The sequence below is a fragment of the Budorcas taxicolor genome, chromosome 6 (genome assembly GCF_023091745.1).
Source record: "Budorcas taxicolor isolate Tak-1 chromosome 6, Takin1.1, whole genome shotgun sequence".
Lineage (NCBI taxonomy): Eukaryota > Metazoa > Chordata > Mammalia > Artiodactyla > Bovidae > Budorcas > Budorcas taxicolor.
The window spans coordinates 59290079-59304751 of NC_068915.1; the positions used below are offsets into that span (position 1 = coordinate 59290079).

General features: G+C 36.9%; 1 protein-coding gene and 1 non-coding gene across 2 annotated transcripts in view; one reads left to right on the top strand and one right to left on the bottom strand.

Annotated features, from left to right (window-relative positions):
• UBE2K (ubiquitin conjugating enzyme E2 K) overlaps positions 1–14673 on the top strand; it is a 69665-nt gene that overhangs the window by 47229 nt on the left and 7763 nt on the right. The window contains exon 4 of the mRNA XM_052642072.1: positions 10006–10088. Within this exon, the coding sequence (XP_052498032.1) occupies positions 10006–10088 (83 nt within the window). The remainder of the gene's footprint in view (positions 1–10005; positions 10089–14673) is intronic.
• On the bottom strand, positions 1863–1985 carry LOC128050117 (U6atac minor spliceosomal RNA). Its single transcript, XR_008199629.1, has one exon. It is a non-coding gene; the product is annotated as a U6atac minor spliceosomal RNA (small nuclear RNA).

Sequence of the window (14673 nt, forward strand, 5' to 3'; positions counted from 1 at the left end):
TCGTATAATGCTTATTCTTTCACACTTTCCTGTCATTTTCACTTGAATCATTATCCCTGTCATTGACAATGCTAGTTTTCTTTTGAGGTCTGGGTAAAGTATTACTTTCTCCATTTAGCTGTGCCTGTCAAAATGTTTCTCCCTTTACTCTCAATAGCATTTTATATAACTTATATAGGGCTAACACAGTTACAGTATGAATTAATGTATTGTATTATTTGGGGATATGTATCTTTTACTAGCTTTTGTGTTCCTGAAGTCAAAGACCATGTCTTAATACACCTTTGTATTTTCTCTGATTCCTAAAAGTACAGTGTCCCTTGAGCATATATTAGTCTTTCCAGAATTCATTCACTCAACCTACTGGTTGTCCCCTGTTTAAGAATAGACAGGGTAATGGAAGTTCCAGGGTAAAGTGTCACCTACCATTGTGAGGTGCCTGATTCTCTGTTATTTATGTTCATCTATTTTCTGATAAACCTGATTGAGTTTTTAGATTGTGGTAAGTAAACATAAAACTTGCTACCTTAACCAATTGTACATGCACAGTTTAGTGGCATTAAGCAGATTCCGTTTGTTTTGCATCTATCACTACCATCCATCTTCAGAACCTTTTTTCATCTACTAAATAACAACTCCCTGTTTCCTCATGCTGGTAACCAGTTATACTTTATGAATTTTGGTCTACTCTAGGTACCTCATTTAAATGGAATCACTCAGTTTGTATTCTTTTATACCTGGTTTATTTCACTTAACTTAATGTCGTTAAGGCTCATCTATGTAATAATTTGTATTGGAACTTCTTTCTTTTTTAAGTCTTAATAGTATTCCATAAACACTGCATTTTATTTATCCATTGATGGGCATTTTGGTTGTTCCTACCTTTCAAGCCTGGTTGATTTTTTTTCCCCCCTGCTGTTATAGTTTGTATTTGCTGTAGAAATTTGAATGGTGATGTATTTCTTTAAAAAGAACATCATATCTTTTCAGTATGACCACTTAGAGGTGACCACTATTAAACTTTCATTTTATATCTGTGACATAATATTCATCCTCATCTTAGTTACCCTCTAACTAGGTAATCTTGATTGTCAATATTATCATTAAAATAAGTAGTATTCTCTTTAGTTTCTATTAATTGTAGAATACTATAAATTTAAGAAAAGATTTTTAAATGTTTTGAGATAAGGATGACCTCCAAGCCTAAACAATAATTTTTCTAATGGAAATGAGGGAAGAAAGAAAAGATCTCAAGAGAGACTGCTTTCAAACACTGTATTTTTACTATTAAGTTAAAAAAAAAAACACCCACTATATTTTTACTATTAAGATGTCACTTGCATTGTGCTAAGAATTTTATATGCCTTCCTAAGATAGTCTTAATGAATGAGGGAACTGAGGGTTAGAGGTCCAATAGAAACTTGATTTGTAAGGCCCACCGTGCTCTACTTCCTTGACGCTAATGAGAAAGGGGTAAGGGCCGAATCTCTGAAACAGTGAATGTGGACCTGCGAAGAACAAGAATAATCATCCATAGTTCAGATCTTACAGCGTTTGACAGACTTTGATCTTAGGCAAGTTGTCTAAGGTGTTTCTTCATTTGTAAAATCCTTTCGAAGGAGTAGTCCATTAAAAAAATTGTATCTCAATTATGCTATGAAACTTTTTTTTCACATTTTTAATATTTCTCAAATCAGGGTATATCTTTTAGTGGATGAGATAGTTTAATTGGCCCAGTTTTTTTCTTTCTCATGGTATATAAAATAATGGTGTATTGAGTAGTTGATGGTACCTGTGGTTCAGTAAAATACAGTACTTAGAACAGCATGCTGTAAATATTAGCGAGCATTATTTTTTACCGGAAAACATGATGGTTAGATGCAATGAGGTAAGTGGCAGTGCCTTAACCATATGCGTGTTGTCAGGCTCTAGAGTCTCTTCTATCTTAATCAAGGGGAGTGCTAACCTTTCCTTTGATACAACACATAGCAATTCTAGATATCTACTCAATAGAAATGAAAATGTGTCGATACAACAACTTGTACACAAGTGTTCATACCAGCACTAATTCGTAACTGCCAAAAAGTGGAAGCTCTCTAAATGTCCGTCAACTTAATGGAAAAATTAAATGTGGTGTATTTACCACTTCTGTTTATAATGATGAACGTGCTGATATGTTCTATAAAATAGATGAACTTGGAAAACATCATCCTAAATGAAAAAGCCAGGCATAAAAAGCCACACATTGTATAATGTTGTTTACATGAACATTAGAAGAGGAAAATCATAGAGAAAAAAGGTAATTTGTTGGTTGCTTATGGCTGGAGGAGTATGAAGGAATGGGGAGTGACTCCTGGTGGTTACATAATTCTTTTTGAGGTGTTGAAATGGTCAAAAATTATATTTTGGTGGCGGTTGTACAACTCTGAATATACTTACCACCAAGAAGTTGTGCGTTTTAAATGAGGATGGATTATTGTCTCAATAAAAGTGTTTATTTCCCTCTGTTTTCATTCAGTCGCTAAGTTGTGTCTGACTCTTTGCAACCCCGTGGACTGCAGCATGCCAGGCTTCCCTGTCCTTCACTATCTCCTAGAGTTTGGAGTTTGCTCAAATTCAGGTCAATTGAGTTGATGATGCCCTCCAACTATCTCATCCTCTGCTGTCCTCTTCTCCTGCCCTCAATCTTCCTGAGTGTCAGGGTCTTTTCCATGAGTCAGTTCTTTCCATCAGGTGGCCAAATATTGGAGCTTCAGCTTCAGCATCAGTCCTGATGCATATTCAGTGTTGGGTTTCCTTTAGGATTAACGGGTTTGTTCTCCGTGCTGTCCAGGGGACTCTGAAGAGTCTTCTCCAGCACCACAATTCAAAAACATTGATTCTTTAGCACTCAGCCTTCTTTATGGTACAACTCTCACATCCGTGCATGATTACTGGAAAAACCATAGCTTTGACTATATGGATATGGACCTTTATTGGCAAAGTATTCTCTCTGCTTTTTGATACTCTGTCTAGGCTTGTCCTAGCTTTTCTTCCAAGGAGCAAGAATCTTTCAATTTCATGGCTGCAGTCAACATCTGCAGTGATTTTGGAGCTCACAAAGATAAAATCTGCCACTATTTCCCCTCTTTCCACATCTGTTTACATCAAGTGATGGGACCAGATGCCATGATCTTAGTTTTCTGAATGGTGAGTTTTAAGCCAGCTTTCTCACTCTCCTCTTTCACCCTCATTAAGACGCTCTTTAGTTCCTTTTTGCTTTCTGCCAGTAGAGTCGAATTATCTGCGTATCTGAGGTTGTTGATATTTCTTCTGGCAATCTTGATTCCAGCTTGATTCATCAAGTCCGGCATTTTGCATGATGTGCTTTGCATGAAAGTTAAATAAGCAGGGTGGCAATCTAAAGCCTTGACAAACTCCTTTCCCAATTTTGAACCAGTCCATTATTCCATGTGCGGTTCTGCTGCTGCTTGAGCTGCATACAGGTTTCTCGGGAGGCAGGTAATGTGGTCTGATATTCCCATGTCTTTAAGAATTTTCCACAGTTTGTTGTGATCCACAAAGTCAAAGGCTTTAGCATTGTCAGTTAAGCAGAGATAGGTGTTTTTCTGGAATTCCCTTTCTCTGTGATGATCCAACAGATGCTGGCAATTTGATCTCCAGTTACTCTGCCTTTTCTAAATCTACCTTGTGCATCTGGAAGTTCTCAGTTCATGTACTGTTGAAGCTTAGCTTGAAGGATTTTGAGAATTACCTTGCTAGCATGTGAAAGGAGTCTAGTTGTACAGTAGTTTGAACATTCTTTGGCATTGCCTTTCTTTGGGATTGAAATGAAAATTGATCTTTTCCAGTCCGCTGGCCATTGCTGAGTTTTCCAAATTTGCTGGTATATTGAGTGCAGCACTTTTAATAGCATCATCTTTTCACATTTGAAATAGTTCAGCTGGAATTTCATTACCTCCAGTAGCTTTGTTTGTAGTAACTCTTCCTAAGGCCCAATTGACTTCACACTCCAGGATATCTGGCTATAGGTGAGTGACCATAGTGTTTATCTAGGTCATTAAGACCTTTTTTGTATAGTCCTGTGATTCTTGCCACCTTTTTTTTAATCTCTTCTGCTTGTTAGGTCCTTGTCATTTTTGTCCTTTGTTATTGTGCCTATATTTGCATGAAATGTTCCCTTGGTATCTCTTAAGTTTCTTGAAGGGATCTCTAGTCTTTCCCATTCTGTTTCATATATTTCTTTGCATTGTTCAGTTAAGAATCTCTTTTTGCCAGTCTCTGAAACTCTGCATTCAGTTGAGTATGTCTTTCTCTTTCTCCTTTGCCTTTCACTTCTCTTCTTTTCTCAGCTATTTGTAAGGCCTCCTCAGACAACTATTTTGTTTTTTTGCCTCCCTTTTTTCTTTGGGATGGTTTTAGTCACTGCCTCCTGAGCAGTATTACAAACTTCTGTCCATAGTTCTTCAGGCCTTCTGTCTACAGATCTTATTTCTTGAATCTATTTGTCACTTCCAGTGTGTAACCATAAGAGATTTGATTTAGATCATACCTGAATGGCCTAGTGGCTTCCCTGTGTTCTTCAATTTAAATCTGAATTTTGCAATAAGAAGCTCATGATCTGAGCCACATTCAGCTCCAGGAATTGTTTTTGCTAACTGTGTAGAGCTTCTCCATCTTTGACTGCAAAGAATATAATCAATCTGATTTTGGTATTGACCATCTGGTGATGTCCATGTATAGTGTATAAATATAAATCCAGGGTGATGTCATAGTCCTAGCTCTGTTTTAGGCACTTGATACATTATTTCATTTAATCTTTGAAATCACTATTTTAACCCTTCCTCTTTCCACCAGTTTTAGAAAAGTTAGAAAAATAGACTAAAAACATAAGAACTGAGGTCTGTCTGATGTTTTTGCTATTGTTGATAGCTCATGTTGCTTTTCAGGCCACTACTGTCTTAATTCCAGTCATTCCATATTGAGCCTCAAGATTTAGAAAAGTCTTCCTTCAGTCAGCCCAAATTTGCTTTCCTTTTACTTCAACCAGTTAGTTGTAGTTGGAATTTAGAATCATTTTAAATATGGTCCTCCTCTAATTTATGGTATTAAGCTTTTGCAGTAAATGCTAATTAATGTATGATAAATACGTTTTGGATATTTCCTATATTAAACTTGAATTTTTACTGCTTGGTAAATATAATGGAAAGAGTGGGGAATAATTGTGTAAATTTCTTGCATAATTATGTTCACATATGTTTAATATGTAGCCTCAGGTTTCATTTTTTTTTTTTAATAATCATCTTATGTGCCTTGGATGCTTGCCAAACTGTTCTCCAGAAGTCTTTTTAAAGAATAATTGATTTTTGGTTGTGCTGGGTCTTTGTTGCTTTGCAAGGCCTTTCGCTAGTTGGTGACAGGGGCCTTCTCACTGTGGTGGCGTCTCTTGTGGAGCTCAGGCTTCAGTAGTTGTGGCACACAAGCTCAGTAGGTTTAGCGTGTGGCTCTTGGTAGCTGCTGCTTGTGGGCTTATTTGCTCCAGGCATGTGGAATCTTCCTGGACCAGGGATTGAACCTGTGTGCACTGCATTAGTAGGTAGATTCTTATCCTCTGCACCACCAAGCAAGCCCCTCAGATTTAATTTTAAACTTTATGAGATTAAAGTATTGAAGTTTAACTGTTAAATTCTCAATGCTGTGCAGCTGAAGTTGCACCAGATTGAAAGCTTACATTGATTTATTTTAACATGGTCACAGAGAATTTTCTGCTCATTTTTTTTTGCAATAAACTATTGACCTCAAGAGCAGAAGGTTTACTTCTGGACAGAGAAGATAAATCTTTGAGTCAGCTGAATATAGTGTAGAAGGAATTTGATTCAATGCATACTTAAAAGTAAATTGTAATATACACTCTATTAATGAAAAACTCAATAAATTAGGAAAACTAGCTCAGTGATTTGTCCAGCTGATTGTTGGAGATTGGATTGTGAATTTTCTTCTTTATCCTTGGTGTTACAAATATACTCTTACATGTGAAATGAGTTTAAATACCAATGATAATAACCTTTAGTGAGTCTTCTCTTCTGCATATGCATATTTAAAATAGCACTTTCTTTTGTACAAGTTAGTTAAAGCAGGTTTAATATTGTAACTTCCATGAGTTCCAAGCTTGAAACTGGAAATTCCTGATGGAAATAGAGTTCATATCTGCCGTGAGGTAGAAGGTGAAATTTTTGTTGAATTAAAGAGTGTAAAAATAATAGGATACATCCTGTAGGAGGAGATAAGATTACTGATGACGGTGCACTAATATAGAGAGTGAAGAATAGTCCCCTTCCTTCACTTCAGTCTGGCCACACTATGTACATGGTATTAAGATTTTTGTTTCTGAATTCTTTAAGAGCTCCTCAGAATTCATGATTTTTGTCAAGTTACCCAGATGGTGCTATTATTGGTTTCATTTGTAAAAATAAGGAAGCTTGACTTGTTACTTGTATAAGTATTTTAGTACTATTGTTTTTGTTGTTGTTCAGTCCTTCATTCATGTCAGACTTTGCAGCCCCATGGACTGTACCATGTCACGCTTCCGTGTCCTTCACTGTCTCCTGGAGTTTGCTCAGACTCATGCCCATTGAGTTGGTGATACCATCCAACCATCTTCTGTTGCCCTCTTCTCCTCCTGCCCTCAATCTTTCCCAGCATCAGGCTCTTTGCATCAGATGGCCAAAGTTTTGGAGCTTCAGCATCAGTTCTTTGAATGAATATTCAGGATTAATGTCCTTTAGGATTGACTGGTTTGATCTCCTTACTGTCCATGGCACTCTTGAAAGTCTTCTCTAGCACCACAATTCAAAGCCATCAATCAGTTCTTCAGCGCTTAGCCTTCAGCACATGGTCCAGCTGTCACGTTCCTACGTGACTACTGGAAAAGCCATAGCTTTGATTTCTTTGTCAGAAAAATAACGTCGTTGCTTTTTAATACGATGTCTAGGTTTGTCATAGCTTTTCTTCCAAGGAACAAGAGTCTTTTAATTTTGTGGCTGCAGACACAGGGAGCTCTGCCTGGTGCTCTGTAAAGACCTAGAAGGATGGGTGGGGTGGGAGGGAGGATGAGTCAAGAGGGAAAGGATATGTGTATACTTATGGCTGATTCACGTTGTTGTATAGCATAAATCAACACAACATTGTAAAGCAATTATCCTCCAATTAAAAAAAAAATGTGTGGAAGACCACACAAAGAACTACTTACAGGACAGTTATATCTGTACTAGTAGATAATGGAGTGACTTTGAAAATTATTCTCTTTATTATTATCTCCAAATTCAGAGTTACTTGTTCCTAATTGTAGATTGTAGTACAAAGAAATAAAGTTTAATAATTTCACATATTAATAATAATATGCATATTAGTTTTCATGTAGAGTCTACTGAGAATCGTGTACTGAAGCTTCTTTAAACAGCAGTACACAATCCACACATCCTTAGATCATCAGCCTAAATCATAAACCTTTTGACATCTTCAGTAGTCAGTGTTTAAAATTGTTTTCCTCGGGGTTTCCCTGGTGGCCCAGTGCTTAAGACTCCGAGCTCCCACTGCCTGGGGCACAGGTTTGTTCCCTGGTTAGGGGAACTAAGATCCTCCATGCCTTGTGGGTGTGGCCAAAAAGGAGAAGAAATTTTCTTTTTTTTCTAATCTTGTTGAAAATATTAAAAGTCAAAATGCTTTGCTATCCTTGTGTCACTGAAATTGTGGCTTACTGTTATATCATTGTAAAGCTTTGAACTCAAATGGTAAAAATTACGATGTGAATATCATGGTTATATCTGTTACCAGAAATGTTTTTTGTACATGAGCCCTATATGCCTGTCTTATTTGATCTTCACTATATTTGAGAAGGATAATGTTTAGCCTTTTAATAACAAGTTTGTTGTAATGTTAATTTTAATTGTATATTTATTCAGTCTGAGGCACTTCAGATGCTTGGAGTACTCTACTAAGCAAAGAGACACCATGCATTTTAAGGAAGGCTAGGCAAATGTGGAAGAGATTATAGAAGTGTGATCAGTACTGTGAAAAAGAAAAGTGCAGGATGCTATGGGATCAGGTCGGGGAGAGTGGTTATGGAAGTTGAAACTTGGAGAATCAGTGTGAGTTAGCCAGAAGAGGATATTAAGGTGTGTTATTGGAAGAAATGTATGAAGGCCCTGAGGCAAATAGGATTTATTGAGTACTTGCTTTGAATGTGGGGTGATAGTGAGGTTTGAAAGGTAGGCTAGAGCCAGTTTAAGAGTGTGGGCTTACATAAAGGAAATGAGAAGTCCTTAAGGGGCCTTAAGTGAGTGGTGTCATGAATCTGGTTTGTTTTAAAGAGCTCTCTGGTTTCACTGTAGAAAATGGATTAGAGGGAACAAAACTGAAAACAGTAAAGTCAGTAAACTGTTGAGTAAGCCAGGAGCATAATGATAGTCTCCTTTAAGGAAATGGTGTTCTGTGGATGGAAAGAAGTAGGTATCAGTGAAAGCAGTAAGTGTAATTTTTTAAGAATTATGAAAGAACTAGGAGTGGAAAGTCTCCATTAGTTTTAGGTATTTTGAAGTCATTGGTGACTTAAAGTGCTTTTTCAGATGGTAAATATGTTAGTGAGTTTGTGGGGAATTAGGGACAGATAGCATAGACAAGGAGAAGGAAATGGCAACCCACCAGTACTCTTGCCTGGAGGATCCTGTGGACAGAGGAGCCTGGTGGGCTGCTGTCCATGGGGTCGCACGGAGTCGGACACGATTGAAGCGAGTTAGCATGCATATATGCATTGGAGAAGGAAATGGCAACCCACCAGTACTCTTGCCTGGAGAATCCTGTGGACAGAGGAACCTGGTGGGCTGCTGTCCATGGGGTCGCACAGAGTCGGACATGATTGAAGCGAGTTAGCATGCATATATGCATTGGAGAAGGAAGTGGCAACCCGCTCCAGTATTCTTGCCTGGAGAATCCTGTGGACAGAGGAGCCTGGTGGGCTGCTGTCTGTGGGGTTGCACAGATTCGGACACAACTGAAGTGATTTAGCAGCAGCAGCATAGACAAATCACGAGAAGCAGAAACATAAATATTTTAGCTACTTTCTATTTATAGCTTAGATTGGAGCATACATTGATGAATTAATTGTTGCAAGGTACTTTTAGTTTGGCTTGTAGTAATCTGTTAAGTGTTAAAGAATTTTGACTTAGGTGACTATCATATACATGTCAGATAAAACCCTCCTTCATCTTCTCCTATTCCTCCTCCAGAAGCTTATAAGTAAGAGCTGATGAACCTAATTTCATTTCAGAGTTAGCATTTGCACTTGTTAATTTCTTGCTCTTTCATGCTAAGACAAACAGGTACATTTAGAATCTGAGATTAGATTGTGTGAGTTTGTATTTTCTATTGCTAGCTAGTTATTTGATATTGAATAAATTTCTTAGAAGCCTCAATGCCTGGCAAATAATAGTAGACCTTTAAGTATTACATTTTTCTAAAGTATTTGAGGAAAAAATACTACAGAAAAATCAGAAGCAATCTTGCCATCACTTACTACATCTGTTTTCATGTATTGATTTTGCTTTTTCCTTCAAACCTATTCTATACCCTTTGTCACACTAAAAAAAAATCATCATTTGCTATCTATATTGACTTTATGTACTACCGAAATAGATCTTAATTCATGTTAAATTTCTTATAACATCTGACACTATGCTAGGTAAATTATAAACACCTTTAGTTATAGTTAATTGGTGGGTTTCTTTGAGCATTTATTAAAAAGAATGTACGTCATTGACAGCATTCAACTTACTGAATGCTTTGTCTTCTACACCTATCCCTTGACCTGGGCAAAATGATGTAATGTTAAGTATGGGCTTTTTAAAAAAAAACAAACTTGAGGATTTCTTTTTTTTGAAGTTTTACTTAAATTATATGGTTGGTTTTTTTTCCTGTTACTTAAAAACTCAAATGTGCTTTATATTCTAGGTCCGGTTTATCACTAAAATATGGCATCCTAATATTAGTTCCGTCACAGGGGCTATTTGTTTGGATATCCTGAAAGATCAATGGTAAGAGATTTTGAATTCATGTTCAAGCCTCATATGATTCTAAGTCTCTTAGAGTGTTGAATATGTACTTGGCCTCAAAGCATAAGCATATTATACTTTCTCTTATTTGGGAAGGAATTTTAAAACTTGATGAAATCTCTCAAGTACATTAGAGAAAATATGTTATAATTGAAATTGGAATCTGTATTTAAATAGTGATTTATTAGGAAATGTCAGATGCTAACCTGACATCTTGAAAAGTCTTGGATTTTGTTTGTTGTTTTGGTAATTTTAATCTTTTGCTATCTTTGGAAGATTTTTATGAGAGACAAAACTGAAGTATTGAAGTAATCAGCTCTGACTTGGGTGGAGTGTAGGCACCAAAATGTTAGAAGTTGTGCTAATTGAACACGATTAAGGTTCTAAGATTCTATGAAGCACCGCCTCTATAGGTGGTGTCTTCATTTGTACAGTGCTTTCACATACTTTGTCTGATTTCCTAGCAGCATTGTGTTAACCATTAGGTTAAAATTGTGGCTCTGCCATTTACTTACTTGTGTGGTCTTAAGTAAACCTGGTCTTTATGCCTTTATTTCCTTATCTGAAAAAAAAAAATGAGGTTACTATCTATTCCATAGGGCTATTGAGAAGCTTACATGAGTTGTTTTATGTGTTTCTCTTTGAGTAAAGCCTGGAAATACAGATTGAAAAATTCAGACAAGAGATAAAAAGTCATTGGAGTGGAAGAAAACAAGTTATGTGTTTGATTTGTCAAGAAAGGGAAAGAATGGAAGCTGAATAAGATAGAACAGGAATGACAACATTTAGCACATGGGTCAGTTGGTATATTTAGAAACTGGATGAACAGACAAGAGTTCCTGGTTTTGTTTTTCCATTCTGATAGCACATCTGAGTAAAGCCTCTTCCTCAGTAGATCATCTCTTGAGATCCAATTCCTTGATCTGTGTTTCCATACTCTTAAACGTTGAACATTATGGAACAGACCTAACTATTTTCTGTGATTCTTTTGATTTGTGACTTTATAATTTGTTGAATTTCTATGCCTCCATGTTTTTATCTTTAAAGTCATCTCAAAGGTCCCTTGTAGCTCTTATTGTTCAGTGATATTAATGAAAATTTGCAGTGTTAGAGACATTGTCATTTTTTTCAGTTGGTTGCCAGGACATCATTTCTTCTTTTTTCCCCTTCCTTTTCTCACTCTGAAACTTAGCTAGTTCCTCCCTAATCTCCTGAGCTTTTGCACATGATAATACCTCAGGGCTAAGTCATGGCCTCTGCTTCTTTCCATCTATACTCACTTTCTTGGTGAGTTCATCTGATTTCATAACTTCAGCTTTTATATACTAGCAACTCACAAATTTATCTTTTCTGAACTCCAGGCATAGCACCTATAGTTGACTATGTAATAGACATCTCAAACTTAAAACATGTTGAAACTAAACTGTTGGTAATATTTCCCCAACCCCAAACTTATTTCTGCTCCATCTTAAGTTTTGGCAGCAACATCCTTAGAGTTGCTAAGGCCAGACCTCACCGTGATGCTTCTTTCTTTCTTTGGTACCCTAATACTCCATCGGCGAATCCTATTATTGAAACCAACAGCGTTTTATTGGTAGTCTGTTACTACTACCCTGGTCCAAGTTGCATTGCCTCTTGCCTGGATGATTGCAGTAGCCTGTCCCTCTGCTTTTAACTTCAGTCAGGCTATTCTTAGCAGACAAAATAAAACCTCTGCCTCTCTGAAAACAAAACTCCACACTAAAATTTTTCACTGTCTTCTCTTTTTGCTGAGTTAGCCAGCAGTACTACCACTTCTGATTACCTTCCTATAAATAGTTGAAAGATTATGGTGTATATAGAGACAGAAAACTTGGATTTTTGTATCAGATCACTATTGTCAGCTATTTTCGTTTTCTGAGGCGGATCATATAGCTGAATTTGTTTTTTTTTTTTTTTCATATCTATATCGTTCAAATAATAAAAGGTATCAGAGACATCAGATAAAATAGTTGAGATTGGATATCCATGGGTTTACTGGCCCTCCCCCTGGCCCACCAGCTTTGTTGAGGTAATAGACCTTCAGTGTATTTGTAAACATCAATTTTTAGGCTAATTTGGAATCATTATGTTGGAAAACAGGTTGTTAATCTAAATCTTTTATTAGTACATGTGGATGGTGATTTACCTTTAATATTTGATGGCTTATATGTTAGTATGGTTTATTTCTTTACTTCATAACATAACCCTACATGCAAACTATTTTCTAATGTTTTTCCCCTGACACCTCTTATGACTAAAGGTGTCTGTTTACTGGGGAAGAAAATGACAACACGTAAAAATAGCACTCATTGATACTGCTCTTTCAAAAGACATGAACAGGCAGAGAACATTTGGATGGTTGATAAGTTGTGCTCAGCACCATTAGTCATCAGGGAATTGCAAATTAAAATCATACGTAGATACCACTGTAGTGGTGGCGGTTTAGTCACTAAGTCACATCTAACTCTTTGCAAGCCCATGGACTCTCTAGTCCACCTGGCTTCTCTGTCCATGGGATTTTCCAGGCAAGAATACTGGAGTGAATTACCATTTCCTCCAGAGGAACTTCCAGACCCAGGGATCGAACCCAGGTCTCCTGTGCTGCAGACGATCTCCTGCATTGCAGGTGGATTCTTGATGGACTGAGCCACCAAAGAAGCCCATGATGCCACTACACAACTTGTAAATGGTCCTCAGGCGTTGCTGGTAATAATGTGTTTCAGACACTCAACCAGCTGTTCCTGCCAAAGCATATACCTTCAATATGGCATAACAGTTCTACTCCTCAGTATTATATGTCAGAGAAATCTGAGAGAAATGAGTGCATATGGCCACCAGAAGACTTGTTCAAGAATTTCATAGCAGATTTATTCAAACTGCAAGTAACCCTAATGTCTATAAGCAAGAGAATGGCTATATAATGGATTAATTGTACACCGAAACACTACATAGCAGTAAGAAAAAAAAGTCATGTTCATGTTGACACAATAACATGAATGATTCTCATAGACATGTTCAGTGACAAAAGCTAGACACAAAGAAGTACATACTCTCTGATTTCATTTTATGAAATTCAAGATGAGTCAAAACTAATTTTGGGTGATAGAAACTATGACAGCATTGGGAATAGGTAAGGGTTGTGAATAAGAGGGTCAAGAGGGAGGCTTTTTGAGTGCTGGAAGTACTCTATATTTTTATCTAGATGGTGATTGCTATGAATATATACATATATAAAAATTCATCTAGCTGTCCGGCAGTTTACTCTTAGTATACCTTAACAAAAAATTATAACAAAAAAAACTGCCATTCTCTTTAAGTAGATGCTCTTTAGGTGGCATTCAGTGTTTGAATGAAAATAGATTATTTATTGATGGTCTTCTGAAAGATCCTTGACAGACAAGTTAGTCTATAATACAAACAATTCAGTGCTTTTTATTGTACATATTAAAGGCCCCACCTAGTCCATATGATGAAGAAGGCAATGGCAACCCACTCCAGTACTCTTGCCTGGAAAATCCCATGGATGGAGGAGCCTGGTAGGCTGTAGTCCATGAGGTCGGGACAAGTCGCCACGACTGAGCGACTTCACTTTCACTTTTCACTTTCATGCATTGGAGAAGGAAATACCAACCCACTCCAGTGTTCTGCCTGGAGAATCCCAGGGACAGGGGAGCCTGGTAGGCTGTCGTCTATGGGGGTCACACAGAGTCGGACAGGACTGAAGCGTCTTAGCAGCAGCAGCAGCGGCAGTCCATATAAATGAATATTTAAGTAGCCATATTAACTGTGCTTATTCAAGTTTGAGATCTGAGCAAAGTTAATTTACTGAAGATAGTTTATAAAGTACTCAGTCATCAGTCATCAGTTCATTTGCTCAGTGTGTCTGACTCTTTTCGACCCCATGGACTGCAGCACACCAGGCTTCCCTGTCCATCACCAATTCCCAAAGCTTGCTCAAACTCATGTCCATCGAGTCAGTGATGCCATTCAATCATCTCATCCTCTGTCGTCCCCTACTTCTGCCTTCAATCTTTCCCAGCATCTGGTCTTTTGCAGTGAATCAGTTCTTTGCATCAGGTGACCAAAGTATTGGAGTTTCAGCTCACTCATATCCGCTGATTAAAATTAGCTAACAGATTTTGAAATTTCATACTCCTTCTTGGCTGTTAGGATTTGTTTTTAATAGATTTATGCTAATGTTATAAATTGTATGCTAAAAATCTTGAAGTTATCAGTAGTATGAATTTATTTATTTAGTTTTAGTAGTATGAATTTAATCAGTACTTTGTGAAAAGAAAAATAAATGAAAACTGAAGATTGTATGTTTAGTTGTCTTTTTTTTTCACATTACCAAGTTTAGATTCAAAATTTCATGTAGAGCAGTCAAAAAATGTACACATATCTTTATACCATCAAAGATGTTGTAGTTTCTATTGTATTTAGGGCCAGAAGAATAAGTTTTGTTTTAATGTTATTTGTATTACAACTAATTTTGAAAAAATTGTTGTTTACATTGAGTTTGTGTTCAACTTTTAAGAACTTAGCA